Here is a 16,993-nt window from a genome sequence, read left to right as displayed (position 1 = left end):
CGCTCAACACGACTCCTTGCACACTACGGCTGTGGGAGCCGGCCACAAGATGACACTGGGGGGGGCATGGAACCGCGGGCCGCATAAAACGGCCAGGTTGGAGCCGGCCAGAAGGTTAGACACCCGCTGGAGGGAGGCATAGCATGGAGGGAGGGAGACAACAAAGATAGGGGGAATGGTTTTATTTTCAAGTTAGTTTTTGAATTGTGTCAATTTTGAGCATTTTAATCTGCTGTCTATCTTTTGCACTGCTCAGGAAGAAATACATTTGTTTCTTTTTCTTTGGGGGTTGTATTGCATGCAGAATCTTGAATCTTAGGGTGTTTTTTTTTTAACATATTAGTACTTTTAGTTTTTGGTCCCCTATTTGCATAAGGGTTATCAGTGTTCTGGTAGGAATGAATTTTGAGAAGCATATAGTGTGTTTTGTGTAGTTTAATTTTGTGGTTAACCATTACCGTTATGTGCTAATAAGATTATATTGTGCGTGTATATAAGAAAAATGAATGGAAAAAATTGTGTTATAATTAGTATTATTATGGGGGCGGGGTCTGGGGCGGAGATTGGGCAGGGTCTGGCCCACAACTTAGCCTGTGTTTTGGATTTCGGCCCCTTAATGTGATCGAGTTTGACACCCCTGCTCTAGAGCGAAGGTGGATTATTATCATGCAACATTTTATTGACTGAATAAAGTGCCTGCATCAAGTACATCAGCTCTGCAGTTCTTTTCTTGCTCCTTGTTGTTCGACATTCACTAAAGACTTGTTGGGATTCCTTTTCTTAACTTTCGTACCTCAGCGTTAAACACTTTCCCCAGGACCACAGACATTCAAATGGGAGGCTACAGTTACACTCAACCACCGGTATCACCCTATAGCAAAAAAAGAAGACAATCTCCACCACGCTGTTGACAGTAGCGAAAAAAACACCAATTTCAAATTCATGAAAATCAAAAACTTGAAAAATTCCAAAAGCAGAGAAGGAATACTGAATCAGGAATGCAAAGCCACAGTAGCGATTTTTCCACAACAAACACACCGAGGCCCGTTCAATTCCTAGGGGCTTCGATGCATTTCCCACAGGACAATTGCTACCGCAGCTTTGTAAAAGGGGCCCTAAGTGACAATAAGGTCTGCCAATAAACACAAAAACAAAAAATGCACCAGCTGCTGCAGCGTTGAGACAATTTCACAGCACTTCTATATCAAAGAGATTAGAGAAACTGGGCCTCTTCTCCCTTGAAAAGAGGAGACTGAGAGGGGACATGATCGAAACATTCAAAATAATGAAGGGAATAGACTTAGTAGATAAAGACAGGTTGGTCACTCTCTCCAAGGTGGAGAGAACGAGAGGGAACTCTCTAAAGTTAAAAGAGGATAGATTCCGGATAAGGAAGTTCTTCTTCACCCAGAGAGTGGTAGAAAACTAGAACGCTCTTCTGGAGGCTGTTATAGGGGAAAACACCCTCCAGGGATTTAAGACAAAGTTAGATAAGTTCCTGCTGAACCAGAACGTACGCAGGTAAGGCTAGACTCAGTTAGGACACTGGTCTTTGACCTAAGGGCCGCCGTGGGAGCGGACTGCTGGGCACGATGGACCACTGGCAATTCTTATGTTCTTAAATGCAGTATCACTTTTCTCTGTAAAGATTTAACCTTTTCCTGTCGTGTGTCCCGGATGACGGGACATTCCAAAAATGACATAGACAATGGATAAACAGTCTGTGTGGACTAATAAAGAGCCAGGAACACAAAATATTTGAATTTACAGACTTATGACTTATTTACATTATGTTTACAATAGCCGTAAATGATAACGGGGAATAATACAAAACTTTGTTAAAATAATTACGATTGGAACCAGCGTACCGTAAAATTTATTACGATAGGAAAGGGTTAATCCACAGAATTTACAGCAGTATTGGAGTTTGAACTTAAATGCAACACCAGGGATGTTTCAAGAGTCTAAGAATAAGAACTGTTGAGAATTTTTCACATGTTTGATTTTCATGAATTTGATTTCATGGCTTCTTTCTCCACTATTAACAGCGTGGTGGAGTTTTTATATAGAGTGATACCAGTGTTTGAGTAGAGCTGCAGCCTTCCTTTTGAACCTCCGTGGTCCTGAGGGAGGTGGTTTAGCTCTGAGCGAACCCCGTTATTATTTTATTCTTTTTCAATCTCGCAGCGAGCTTGAAAAGGGCCAGAGTAAGGTCAGAGGGCAGTGCTCCATCTGGAGTCCTCTACAAAAAGACGACTAGAGGATGAGAAAAAGGTCTATAGGTGGTTCAGCTCCTGTCCTCAAAACCACAAACTGGTCTAGGATTTAGAATACAAGGGGGCCGCTGAAAGGTTCTCAGCCCAACTGAGAAGAGAATGATGTGGAGCCACGAAACTTACAAGTTATTCTACACTTTTCTTGACACTTTTCATTTCAGTGACATGAAATGAAACGAAAGTGTCAAGAAAAGTGTGGAATAACTCTTTTCAAGACGCCACATCATTCTCTTTGTGGTTGGGCTGAGCATGTTTCAGTGGTCCCTCACACATATTCATTAAGAATATGGGCTCTATTTGCTCATACTGTGCCAATTATAGCAAAACATGCAAATTCATTAGAAATATCCCAAAAGTAAAAAAAAAGACACTTGACACTGCTGGAAAAGATTTCTGGACTGTTCTGGTAACAAAGTAGAAAAAGGTTGTGTTGCAAGCTGTAGTCTTCATACAATACAAAGGAAAATCACAACCCCATGTGTAAACTATGGGGACAGAGAAAGAAGTGGGGAAGGGTCACAGATCAAACCGCTGCAAGGACAGTTTACTGAAATATCAACAAATTTCAAATTAAAAGGACACATATATGCATAAAATGTGACATGCATAAAAAAATCCTTTGTAATGAACCCCAACATGTTCTGTGTTTCGGCCAAACGAGCCTTTCTCAGGGGTGTAAAGAGTAGCCCAGTAAATTCCGCCAAATTGCAAGAAAAATCAAGCCAAAATCATGACTTGCAGTACGTACTAAACAATTCCTAGTGCCTGGCACAAATTTTCAAACAAATGCAATCTTGAAAAAAACGTTGCAAGAACTCAAAAGTCACTGCTGAGTCCGGGTTGGGGTCATTACAAAGGACTTTTTTTAATGCCTGTCACATTTTATGCATATATGTGTCCTTTTAATTTGAAATTTGTTGATATTTCAATAAAATGATTGTCCTTGCAGCAGTTTGACCTGTGTCCCTTCCTCGCTAGCTGTAGTCTTACCACTACAGAGCGAGAGTAAGTAGTTCCAAAGGACATATCTTTCATTTCTAAATACATATTGCTTAATGCATTTCCAGGTTAGCACCGCTCACAAACTGAATTCCTCTAAAACTAGGATGTGCAATCCAAAGCCTGTTACCATTTCTTTTTCTTATCACAGTAATGTTTTTTTTGCATATACTATAACTGGGAAGCAGTCTATATCACTCATATTACACTTGACTACAAATCACAACATATCTTGACCTTCAACTATGCAGAAGTACACACTAAATTAACAATAAAATAAATAACCTTTTCATGGATGGCTCTTCGGTTTGACGGTTGTACTAGGACTTTGTAACCCAGATGCGTCAGCTCTTTGACGTGTTTTGGTGCGAGGGGTGCTCTTCTTTCCCAGGCATTGATATCCTCTCTCCTGACTGCAAGCACAGCTTTAAAATGAGTATGCCTTGTAAGAGGGAATCTTAGTGTCCCACCTCGAAGTCTGAGCAAATGGAGCATGGTTAAGCCTAAGGAGAACAAAGAAAATCAGGCAATATAACATGCTGTATCTCTAGAAGATTTGTGTGCATAGTTATCAGTTTTGGTCTCCTTCACATTCCATAATGAAATTAGCACCAGGCATGAGCCAACTAGACCAGTGGTGCCCAACCCTGTCCTGGAGAACCCCCCAAGCCAATCGGGTTTTCAGGCTAGCCCTAATGAATATGCATGGAGGAGATTTGCATGCCCGTCACTTCCACTATATGCAAATCTCTCTCATGCATATTCATTAGGGCTAGCCTGAAAACCTGATTGGCCTGGGGGGGGTCCTCCAGGACAGGGTTGAGAATCAGTGAACTAGACAGTCACTCAAAAGCAAAGGGAGCCAAAATGGTTAATCATGAGCTCCTTCAGGAGAGACCGGCTTCCACTGGATTAAAAGGCATTGTTCTTAACTGGTTTTGCTATTATCTGAATGGCCATACATTTTCAGTCAAGTGGGGCGACTCGCTATCCACCAGGGCTGGATTAAGTCCAACTGATGCCCTAAGCCTAGCCCAGGGGTGGGCAACTCCGGTCCTCGAGGGCTGGAATCCAGTTGGGTTTTCAGGATTTCCCCAATGAATATGCATTGAAAGCAGTGCACGCAAATAGATCTCATGCATATTCATTGGGGAAATCCTGAAAACCCAACTGGATTCCAGCCCTTGAGGACCGGAGTTGCCCACCCCTGGCCTAGCCCAACAACAGTGCATCTCGGCCCTTCCATTGCTTATCTGAAAAGACATTAAGATTCAATAGAGTGCTGAGAAATATCATTATTATATGAAACAAATCATCATATATATTTATAATGATTAGAAAAACACTGAAATTCATGTTGGACAGTGGGTGTGGCAGGCGGCAGTGAAAGAGTTAAGGGCATGATGGCTGGAGTGCCCCTTGGTGCCCTAAGCATGTGCTTATTTTGCTTAGTGGTTAATCCAGGACTGCTATCTACTCATTTTCCCCTGAAATGTGGAGTTCCCCAGCTAGGGTTACCATATGCCTCCAGAAAAAAAGAGGATGGATCGAGACATCCGGGTTTTACTTATACCCAGGGCTCACTTTTGATACCACTGTTACTTTAACATTTTCAGGACTCCTTTGGCTTTACTTATTCAGGGTCTAGACCACAGGTGTCAAAGTCGGTCCTCGAGGGCCGGAATCCAGTCGGGTTTTCAGGATTTCCCCAATGAATATGCATGAGATCTATGTGCATGCACTGCTTTCAATGCATATTCATTGGGGAAATCCTGAAAACCCGACTGGATTACGGCCCTCGAGGAGGGACTTTGACACCCCTGGTCTAGACCTCACTCCATTTATACTGGCAACTTTAGATACTGTATATACCAGGGATCTCAAAGTCCCTCCTTGAGGGCCGCAATCCAGTCGGGTTTTCAGGATTTCCCCAATGAATATGCATTGAAAGCAATGCAAGTACATAGATCTCATGCATATTCATTGGGGAAATCCTGAAAACCCCACTGGATTGCGTCCCTCAAGGAGGGACTTTGAGATCCCTGGTATATACTGTCCTCAAGAAATTCTACTCTTAAACCAAAAACTTCAGCTTATAGCAAATTGGCTTACAAGGTAACAAACAAATTAAATACTGTAAAAGCCGAAGGATTCAATTCCACAGACTGCACCAGGATGCATAATCACAGTGGTTTGCTTCATTAAAATTAAATTTCAGATCTCATATTTCCACTCTACGTAATAAAAATGTTACTCTACTCTTCATATACTACATTCTCAATGCCCACTGATAACAAAATATCTACTGCTACACTTATCCATTCCTTAGTAGTGAGACCATTGGACCAGTTTCCCAAGTTGATCCTGGAGTAGTACCTCCTTGCCAGTCAGGTTTTCAGGATATCCACAATGAAGATGCATGAGATTGATTTGAATGCACTACCTCCAAGTTTCCATGTTTATTTAAAATTTGTTTATTTCGCTTATCATACTTTTAAGCGGGGTACAAAAATATTAAATCAGGGATGATACACATACTCGTAGTTCTAGACCGATGTTGTACAAGGGACATGTGGTTGGGGGAGAGAACTCCATCAGTAGATAGGACAGTGAGACACTTAAAGCAAGTACAATAGGGAGGGATCCTGTCTGAGAGAAACTTTAGAGATAAGGGTTCATACATCGAAGGCATACTTGAATAAGAATGTCTTCAACTTTGATTTAAAGCGGTCTAGTGGGGGTTCTTCTCTTATATGGATTGGGATACAATTCTAAAGTTGGGGAGCAGTTACTGAAAAGATACAAGATCAGGTTGTGTCATAATTTATGTGGCGTAATGAAGGAATTGTATGATACTAGAACCAAGACTTCTCAGAGTAAATATCCAAAATAGAAGTTAGATGAAATTCAAATACAATAAAGTAAATGCATTTATACATACACTCAGATATGTGTAATCCAACCAAGAGCCGTGGCTCCTATAGCCGAACCCACCATCCCATCACTGTGTATGACTATAATGCTGGCGACTTTTTCAACTTATGTATAACTTTTCTCGTCTACATCACCGAGCAATTATTTCCTTGGCATTTGAAACTACCAACACCTCTTCTGGGTTCCTTGAAAAAGACCCTCGAAACATGGTCTATGTCGGGACCTACCAACACTCCTTTAAGTTAAGTAGGAATTGTTTTTCCTTTTATTGCCATTGAAAAATACTTTTATTATTTAAGAAGCACCTCAATATCACCAGCATTATAGTCATACACAGTGATGGGACGGTGGGTTCGGCTATAGAAGCCATGGCTCTTGGTCGGATTACACATATCTGAGTGTATGTATAAATGCATTTACTTTATTGTATTTGAATTTCATCTAACTTCTATTTTGGACATTTACTCTGAGAAGTCTTGGTTCTAGTATCATATTGTTATCGAGTTTGACCTCTCAGCCCTGCATTTTTTCAGAGTGTTTTCCTCATCACCAACTATTTTTGACTTAGTAATGAAGGAACTGCCAGTAGATGTTGGGATCAGAGTAATCTTGAGGGTGTGTAGGGGATTAGAAGTCTATTTATGAATGGTTGCATATTCAATGCAACCATTTTGAAAAACCTGACTGGAAGGGGGTACTCCAGGACCGACTTTGAAAGCACTGCATTAGACTATCGTGATGGCTCTTCAGCAAGATATACAGATCTTAGATCTTCAATACTTATAGGTCATTCAAAACACGAGGGTCAATCAAAAATTAAAGGCAATTGTCAAATTATGTGTTAACCGGGACAGAGTTAGCGAAATGCAACATATGTACTCGTACATTGCCTGTTGGATAGTTCATCCACACACAGTGCAGCGCTCAGCTTTTAGTCGTGTGCCAGCTGTAAAGTCAGAAACATGGACGCTCCATTGCAAGATTGCACCATCGAAGAACAACGTGTAGTAGTGTGCTTTCTTTGGATAGAGGAAGTGAAACCTGTTGAAATTCACCGTTGGATATTGACTCAGTATGAACGTAGCACCAGGAATCAACGAAAGGTTTATGGGTGGGTAAAATGGTTTAAAGCAAAATGAGTAACAGACAAAGGTCGTTCTGGTCACCCATCAACATCGCACACACAAGAGCACATTGATAGGGCGGATGCTTTGATTACAGAAGGCAAATGGATAATGGTGTCTCAATTGGCTGCAAATTTGGATATCAGCTATGCATCTGGATTTGCCATAATGCATGAAGATATGGGATACAGGAAAGTCTGTGCACGACGGGTTCCCAAACAGCTTACTGATCTGCACAAACAGCGTGTGGAGATTGTTCCTGAGAAGGTATGAAGAAGATCTGAGTACTCTGGAGAGAACTGTCACCGGCGACGATACATGGATGCAACATTATGACCTAGAGAGCAAAAAACAAAGCATGGCGTGGAGACATCCATCTTCTCCTGTGAAGAAGAAATTCAAACGTCAGCCCTCCTCCCAAAAATCATGTTAACCTTTTTTGGGACGTGAAGGGGCCTATTCTGGTACACTTCCAAGCACACGTGCAAACAGTGAAAATTACTGTGCATTGCTGTGAAATGAACCTGTAATTTGCAGCAAAAGAAGAGGAATGTTGTCTAAAGCAGTCTTGCACCATGACAATGTACGTCCTCATAAAGCAGCAGCGACAGAAGAGACAATGCGACAGCTTGGGTTTGAACGTCTTCCACATCCTCCTTACAGCCAGGATCTGTCACCTAGCAATTATCACATCTTCAATTCGCTGAAGGAGACATAGAGGCCGCAGATTCACCTCTGATGATGAAGAAAAAGATGTGGTTTCGAGAGCAGTCTAAACACTTCTTCTCTGCAGGAATGCAGAACCTAGTTGAACGATTCAACAAATTTGTCGTCTTGCATGGGGACTAAGTGGAAAAGTGACATGTTCATTTGATCACAGTTACTTCTATTAAAGCCGTTAAATTTTTTTTTTGCCTTTACTTTTTGATTTACCCTCATATATCAACACATAGCGTGGGTTTTAGCCCCGGCAGCGGAGGTAAGTGCTCCGACGCTCATAGGAATTCTATGCGCGTCGGAGCAGTTACCGCCGCAGCCAGAACTAAAACCCGCGCTACGCATTAGTAAAGGAGGGGGCAGATGTTTAACTGGTTTGTGTGCATTTGAACATGTGACACCGCTTCTGAAAGCCAAGCACCAGTTACTTGCATCATCAAGGCTTGTTTATAAGATTAATTTTAAATGTTAATAAAGCTATCAAGCAGGTCAATCACTTATTCTGTTTAAATCAGTGAGTCATTATACTCCATCTAGGATCATAACATCTTCTCAAAGGTCTTTACTTGTAATACTCTTTTCAAATTATTAATTTAGATCCATTTAGACCAGGGGTTCTCAATCCAGTCCTCAGGACATACCTAGCCAGTCAGGTTTTCAGTATAGCCACTATGAATATGCATGTGACAGATTTGCAAACAAGAAAAGTAATGCATAGAAATGTATCTCACGCATATTCATTGTGGCTATCCTGAGGATTGGGTTGAGAATCCCTAGTTTAGAGAGACAATTTTTAGCATAACTGCCCCAAACTCATTACCAGATTCTTTTCAACACAAAACCTCTACAAAATTTATGCAGGGTCTTAAAAACATTTGTTTTTTTCAGAAAACTCAGATTAAATCATTATGAGTTGGCTCAGTGAAATAGAATAAATAATGGGGTTCCTATCTGTGCTTTTTAATATACAGTATTTCTAAATCTAGTCTAGACACTTTTTCTGCTTAACCAAGATATGGCTCAAGGTGGATACCAAAAAACAAACAAAATTGGGTTAGAATCTCAATAATTACAACATCACCAAATAAATCTACTGCCTAAATCAACATTTTAAATATAGCCTAATTTCTTAACAGATAAGAGATAAAATAAATAGGATTTCACAAGTCTCCTGAGAATGAAACAGCACTTGGTTACTCTGCTGCTATGATTTAGAAATGGGAATAACAGGTGAGGTAATTAAACCCACCTTTTTTTTCAAACTACACTGGCTGGCGTGGTAAATGCTCCAACATTCACAGAATTCCTATAAGCGTCAAAGCATCTACCTCGCCGGCCCACGCTAAAAACCGCTAATGCAGCTTGATAAAAGGGGGCCCTAAATTTCCTGATGACACAAAGTTATTCAAAGTTGTTAAATCACAAGAGGATTGTAAAAAAAAAAAAAAAAATTGCAAGAGGACCTTATGAGATTTAGAGACCGGGCATCCGGATGGCAGATCATATTTAATGTAAGGGCAAAGTAATGCATATAGGAAAGAGGAACCCAAACTATAGCTATATGAAACAAGGTTCCACATTAGGAGTCACTACCCAGGAAAAAAAGACTAGGTATAATTGTCGATTATACACTGAAACCCTCTTCTTGGAGTGCAACAGCGGCAAAGAAATTACACAGATGGCTAAGGCAAGATATGATAGAAGTCTATAAAATACTGAGTGAAGAAGAACGGGGTAGATGTGAATCACTTGTTTACTCATTCTAAAACTAGAAGGACTAAGGCAAAGCAATGAAGCTACTGAATAGCAAAATCTGAAGAAATATTTTCTCTAATCTCTTTTACTCAACGTGCAATTCAACTCTGTAACTTGTTGCCAGAGAATGTGGTTAAAACAGTTAGCTTAGCAGGGTTTAAAAAGGTCTGGATAATTTCCTAAAATAAAAAATTCCATATACCATTATTAAGAAGGATTTGGTGAAAATCCACTATTTATTTCTAGGATAAAGCAGCATAAAATCTGTTTCATTTCTTTTAGGATCTTGCCAGGTACTTGTGACCTCGATTGGCTACTGGAAGCTCAACACCATACTGAGGTTTTGCATTCTTAACCCAGGCAGAGGTAGGGTATCAATAGGCACAGTACAGGCTGCAAAACAAAAGAGGGAAATGCTTGCCAATGGAAAGGGAGCAGTATAGGGAAAGGAAGAGAAGATGTTAGCATCTGGCACATGGGAAGGAGAGATGCAGGACTATGGAGTAGGGCATTAAGCCATCCCAGGGGTGAAACCGGAGGTGAAGGAGAACAGCTGCAGTTCACCTATGGGATGATACAGAAAACTGCCATGAGCTGCAGCGCAGTTAACAAGCAGTTTATGTGCTCATTAACGGACACATGGTATATACAAAAGGGTTTCTGCACTGAAGATTAACTCCTGTGGTAGAATCAGCACACACCATATTAAAAGGCATGTTGTACAGCCTATTAGCAACCCCCACAGCAAAGCAGAGTTCTGGGCTGATGATTTCTGCATGGACACAATGCGAGAAACCTACCACCATGTCTGAAGTAGCAAAGAGTCTCTCTCCCCCCCCAGTCTCTCTTGCCCTCCCAACCCACCTGCCTTCGATATTAAAATGTATTCCCTCGTGTCCAGCAGCACCTCCCACAACCCAACATGCTCTCCCGTTCCATCAACTAAACGTTGTCTAACAGCACCCTCTCCACACCCACCTTGACCTGACACCCCCCCCCTTCCCTCTAATTAAAAATATATCTGGTACCTATTTGCACCCTTCTGTCACCTTCCCCCAAACTAAAATTTCCTAGTCTAGTAGCACCCCTAGACCCCCCCCCATACCTTTGAAACAGAACCAATGCCCACTTGCTCTTGCCATCTTTGAAAATTGTAGCATTTGATCCCCACCTAGTGCATCCTAAAATATAATGTCATTTTCTCCTTACTTGGTAGTCTGAGAAACTACCAAACAACGAAAAAATTTCTATATTTGCCAGACCAACCCTGCCCAGTATATCTCATAATACTCCACGCGGGCTAGGCACTGACATTTATTAAGATGAAAGCCAGAGGCAGGAGTAAGTGGACATCACTCCTGCCTCTGTTACTGCCTGGGGGAAGGGGTTGCAGAGGGGCCATGGTGAGATGGGAAAAAAGCCTAGACCCCAGAAATGTAATTTATTTAAGGCAGTTGAATGGGGATTGGGGGATGGAGAGGGCCCACTAGATAGCAAAGAATTTATTTTTTTAAGTGGAAGTAGTGGGGTTGGGTCAGATGAGGAAGAGGACACTAGACTATCATGGATTTTTATTTTAGTTACGGGGGCAAGGATCCAATCAGGGAGGGAGATGCTACTGAACTTCCAGGGCTCTTGGGAACCCATGCAGAAAATGGCCCCCAGAGGAGTGGAATAAGAGGGCTACTAGACTACCAGGGATTTTTCTAGAAGCTTTTCTTTCTTTTAAAGACCCTATTCCTGATAGTGTGTGAGCCAATCACCACTCACGCACTGCCAGAAACAGGGACATTTTGTGGATCACTGCTGTGATTTTAATGTAACTGTAATTTGGGAGTTTATCAAACTTTACCCCACAGTTCATTGCTTACAGCACATATAGTATTTTTTGCTCACTAATTTCACAAGTAGAAAGCATGTGCTGAGCCAGCTCACAGATTCAGCATCTGCCCCCTAGGGCATCAAAACCACTTGGGGACCATTTTCACCTTTTTAAAAGATGCTGCATTACTGAGAATAGCTGAGCCAGTGACACAAACTTTCAGCATCCTAAACCAGTCCCTAAATTGGTTCTAGCCACTGGGCCATGCCCCTAAATCAGCAACCCGGGAGATAGGGGTTTGGGGGGGCAAAGAAGAGAGAGACTACGCTTACTCGGCCCCATCCAGACCCAAAATCAGACCCAGAAACAGGTCCCAACATGCCTCTGCCTGCCCGGGTTTATTTATTAATTTGATGATTTTTTTTTTTTTAGCCCATCCACCCAAAGGTGCTCAGAACGGGTTACAAATCAGGTACTCAAGCATTTTCCCTACCTGTCCATAGAGTCTATCTAATGTCACCCGGTTTCTACTTAATTTTTTTAGTCCTCCCAAGCAAAAAGATGTTCTGCCGCCTCTGAATCTGATAAGGACTGGGGAGGTGCTGTCTCTTAGACGGATCGGTGGCCACGCCCTAAGGCGGCTGCCTTGACAAACCTTACAGATTTTTGGATACTCCGATGATACCCAGCGTAAAGCCGGAGCTACGTTTAGGCCCCGGAGCCTTTACCCGGCATCGATTTCGAGTTCACGGCGACAACCCAGACACTCCCGAACCCAACCAACCTTTTGCGGCAAAGGCAAAGCCGGCAGCGCCGAAACCTTAACCGGGAAGCGGCCCCTTCTCGCCGCGAGGACAAGGACAAGAAAGCCGGGAGGCGCCGCGCGCGCAGGGCTCCGAACAGTCAGGCGGGGCTCCCAGCCGCAGCCAATCAGGGGCCTCCTCTAGGCAACACCTTCCCTCCCGCTCCATCGCAAGGTTAGGGCTCGGCTGGCTGGGATCTCGGCACGCTCGCTGGCTCCGCCCATCCATCACTTAGGCAATCGCGCGACCCTCCACAGTGGACATGGGTAGGGCCGGCTCAAGTCACAGACCGGGGGGGGGGGAGCACCGGCTCAGGGCGCCGAAGGTCCGCCTCCCCCGCAGCGGCTGTCTCCCAACTCCTCTTAATCCCTCTTCTACCGCTCGACTCAACTCCATCCCGGGCCGAGCCATCCCCCCCCCTCTTTCTCTCAGCTGCCTCTCATACGATCTGCCAGCCCCACCCCTGCCGTTGCGATCGCTCAGCCCGGCAGCTCTCCCTCACTCGAGCACCCCTCCCCCATGGTCCGGCAGCTCCTCCCACTCTCTAACCGCCCCACCCCGTCTACCTTTTAAACGCGGCGCCTCGCTCGTCTTGGAGGGGGGCAGCTGACGTCATTTCCCGCTGAATGCGGCGAAGGGAAAGCTCGTGGCCCGATGCAGGCCTTAGGGGACTAGCTAACGTCTCCGGTTGCCCCCTCCAGAAGAGAAGCAGCGTTGAAGGGGGGCAGGGCCGGCTCAAAGGACTGTGGCCTCTGAGCCAACCTTTGCATTGGCACCCCCACCCCTGCAATCTGGTATCTCCCCCTTTTCAAATTTCCCTCTCCTCCTGGACGTTGCAGGCGAGCACCGCGGAAACGAGGCAAAACAAGAGCTTCCTTAATGGTCAGCCCTAATAGCAAGCAAATCAGGGAAGGGGTAAAACACGGATCTAAAACCGCACGTCCTTAAAAATCTGAGGTCTGTGACACTTTTAGTCTCAGCATAGGTTATGGCTCTGACGGATCCTAATGCTTTTGCCCTCCCTACCCTGAATCTAAAAGTAGCAAAACTTTTAGGGCTCCTTTTATCAAGCCGCGCTGGCGGCTCAACGCACTTAATAGCGCGCGTTAAAACTTCTGGCCGTGCTAGCTGCTACCGCCTCCCTTGAGCAGACGGTAGTTTTTAGCGTGTGATGAAACGTCACGCGCGTTAACCCCGCTAGCGCGGCTTGATAAAAACAGAATAAATGGTCAGAATAGAAACAGGCAGTGAAAATTTTCTTATATTCCAAACATAACATAACATAAATTATGTCTGAAGTGTCATGACATCAGAAGTACATATGGAGTAGTTGCAGGTGATGCTTGGGACAGTTCTGATTGTGTTAGTTCGGTTTTAAGTGTTTTTTGAATAGAAGGGTTTTTATTTCTTTTTGAAGGTTTTGCAGTCTGTGGTCGATGTCATTTGGTTGTAGAGTTGGGGGTCGAGTGTTGCAGCTCGAATGGCTAGGAGGTTGTTGAACAGTTTTTTTCTTTTGACGTTTTTGGTTGGGGGGGTGTGAATGGTGCGTGAGTTCTCCTATGTCTGTTTGAAGTGGATTGAATTATTTAGCTGAAGAAATTAGTTACCCCCTCATCCCACACACATTAATTCTCTTCCATTTTTGTTCCCATTATAAAAAACACTGATAAGTTCCCAGAAAAAAAATACATTAAAATAAGAAGTGAAAACAAAGGCCCCTACAGATGAGAACATAACATAAGAATAGCCTAACTGGGTCAGACCAATGGTCCATCATGCCCAGTAGCCCATTCTCATGGTAGCCAATCCAGGACACTAATACCTGGTAAAAACCCAAAGAGTAGCAACATTCCATACTACCGATCCAGGGCAAGCAGACACTTCCCCCATGTCTTAATAAAAGATTATGGACTTTTCCTCCAGGAATTTGTCCAAATCTTTCTTAAAACCAACTACACTATCTGCTTTTACCATAACTTCTGGCCACTTCATTTTTAAGTTTAGATCTTTCCTTTCAAACAGAGACCTTGCTAGATGTCAAATACAGCACAAGGTAACTTCACATGGACTTAGCTGTGCAGGAAATGTGAATCTCCTCATACACCCACCATATAGTGCAAAAATGTGCAAAGGTCTGTTTTTTTCTTTCGATCACTACATAGCCTAATGCCACACAAGCAGCGCTGTTACAAACATATTCTGTAGGTCAATGCTAAGGATAACAAAGTTTCCTTCCTTGGACCAGAAGGAGATAAACCACTGGAAGAGATCCCAAAACAACATCCAAAGACCCACTCAGTGTGTGAACCAGTTGAGTGGAGTGGACTAACTGGGGGGTGGAAATGGGCCCGGAGTTTGCTCAGCAGAATTTCCCAGACCACCTCTTCCTCTCAACACATTGACACGCTGCCACCATCACCACTAGGAACACCTCACTGGGTAGGCCAGCTATGCTATAAACTTTATAAAACACATTATTATATTTTCTTATAAAGCACATATTTTAACTGAACTCTCTGACATCCTCAGCCTTTCCATTCACAAAAATAGAAGGAAGAAAAGTTCCCATTTCCTGCTGTCTCATGTCCCCGGCCTATACAATATTTTTTTTCTGCAGACCCTTCAAAAGTCTGACCAAATCCTCGTTTCACTTGCATTATAAAGTACTGAGGATGCCATCTCTCCCCAATCCCAGGTCCTAAAGTCTAAGACAGTAGCGCAAACTAATGCTGCCAGATACAGGAAAAAAATTTTTGATTCGATTCAGCCCTATTGAATTGGTTTTTCAATTCGATTTTCCTGCCCAGTTGGGTGATTTTTTTCAAAACTCCTGGTGGGTTTTATAGCTTTTTCACCCCCTTTGGCTTCTCCTAACCACACTGGCGCTGTGGTGTAAATAAAATAAAGAAACAAAAAGGACTTTTCCTCTCTCTGTTAAATCCTAGCTCACGTTTGCAGTCCAACACCAGCTCTGGCAGGATACACATTTCAAATCTGACATATTATAATCACAAAACAGAAAATAAAATTAATTTTTCTACCTTTTGTTGTCTGGTTATATTTCAAATCTTGTTGGTCCAAGGCTCTGGTTTTCTTCTGATAACTTGCTTGCCAGGGTCTCCTTCTTTCTGCATGCTAACCATTCATCTGCCAACTCTGTCCTCCCTTTCCATTTCCCTTCCCTTCCCAGGAAGTCTGGTATCTTTCCTTTTTTTCATCTCCCTCCACAGATCCACCTTTTCTTAAATACCCTTTCATCCGGCATCTCTCCCTCCTTCCCCACCATCCCAGAGTCCACCATCTCTCCCTTTCTTTTCCTAATTACCCTCCTATCCAGTATCTCTATCCCTCCTCCACACCATCCCTTGTGTCCAATTTCTCTCCCTTTCTGTTCCTTCCCTCCCTAAATCCCATGGTCCATCATCTCTCTCCCTCTCCTCTATTTTCAGACCCATTATTTCTTCCCCCCCCCAAAGTTTGGCATATGCACGTCTCTTTGAACACCCCCTTCCCTCCATGTACTTCTAAATCATGGTCCCCCCCAAAGGCCTGTCCCCCCTTAAAGGTCTGCCTGTCCCCCCTTGAAGGCCTGCACCCCCCTTGAAGGCCTGTCCCCCCCCTTGAAGGCCTGCCTGCCTGTCCCCCCCCTTGAAGGTCTGCACCCCCCGAAGGCCTGCACCCCCCCGAAGGCCTGTCCCACACTTGAAGGCCTGTCCCACCCCCTTTGTTGCTTCTCCCCCCCCTTGTAGGCCTGTCTCCCCTTGAAGGCCTGCCTGCCTGCCTTTCCCCCCCTTGAAGGCCTGTCCCCCCTTGAAGGCCTGCACCCCCCCCCCCGAAGGCCTGCACTCCCTTGAAGGTCTGCACCCCCCCCCCCGAAGGCCTGTCCCCTCCTTGAAGGCCTGACCCACCTCCTTGTAGGCCTTGTCCCCCCCTTGTAGGCCTGTCCCCCCTTGAAGGCCTGCCTGCCTTTCCCCCCCTTGAAGGCCTGTCTCCCCCTTGAAGGCCTGCACCCCCCCTTGAAGGCCTGCACCCCCCCTTGAAGGTCTGCACCCCCCCCCGAAGGCCTGTCCCCCCCTTGAAGGCCTGTCCCACCCCCTTGTAGGCCTGTCCCCCCCCTTGAAGGCCTGCCTGCCTTTCCCCCTTTGAAGGCCTGTCCCCCCCCCTTGAAGGCCTGCACCCCCTTGAAGGTCTGCACCCCCCAAAGGCCTACACCCCCCCGAAGGCCTGCACCCCCCCTGAAGGCCTGCCTGCCCCCCCTTGAAGGCCTGCACCCCTTGAAGGTCTGCACCCCCCCCGAAGGCCTGTCCCCCCTTGAAGGCCTGCCTGCCTGCCTGTTACCCCCTCCCCCTTGAAAGCCTGCCTGCCTGCCCGCCCGCCCCACCCTGAAGGCCTGATGCCCCGACCCACCCCGAAGGACCGCTCGCCCCCCTGGCCTCCCCGCACCACCTATGAAGCAGCCGCAGCAGGATCGCGAAGTCAGCGTCAGCGATCCCTGCGCTGCTTCCTGCGCCACGGTCCCGCCCCTCCTCTGACATTAGAGGAGGGGCGGGATCGCAGCGCAGG

General features: G+C 44.6%; 1 protein-coding gene across 4 annotated transcripts in view; it reads right to left on the bottom strand.

Annotated features, from left to right (window-relative positions):
* The window catches only part of AASS (aminoadipate-semialdehyde synthase), a 112,701-nt gene extending 99,786 nt beyond the window's left edge, over nucleotides 1–12,915 (bottom strand). Inside the window, exons 1-3 of one of the 4 annotated variants that reach the window (XM_033959459.1) lie at nucleotides 12,412–12,915; nucleotides 10,008–10,198; nucleotides 3,561–3,778 (exon numbers count right to left, since the gene is read on the bottom strand). In XM_033959459.1, the coding sequence (XP_033815350.1) occupies nucleotides 3,561–3,770 (210 nt within the window). In that variant the 5' untranslated portion in view covers nucleotides 3,771–3,778; nucleotides 10,008–10,198; nucleotides 12,412–12,915. The other 3 variants (XM_033959458.1, XM_033959461.1, XM_033959460.1) reach the window with 3 other exon arrangements.
* Between the last annotated feature and the right edge of the window lie 4,078 nt (nucleotides 12,916–16,993).

Source organism: Geotrypetes seraphini, chromosome 9 (genome assembly GCF_902459505.1).
Source record: "Geotrypetes seraphini chromosome 9, aGeoSer1.1, whole genome shotgun sequence".
Taxonomy (NCBI): Eukaryota; Metazoa; Chordata; class Amphibia; order Gymnophiona; family Dermophiidae; genus Geotrypetes; species Geotrypetes seraphini.
This window is presented reverse-complemented; position numbering and strand designations above follow the sequence as displayed.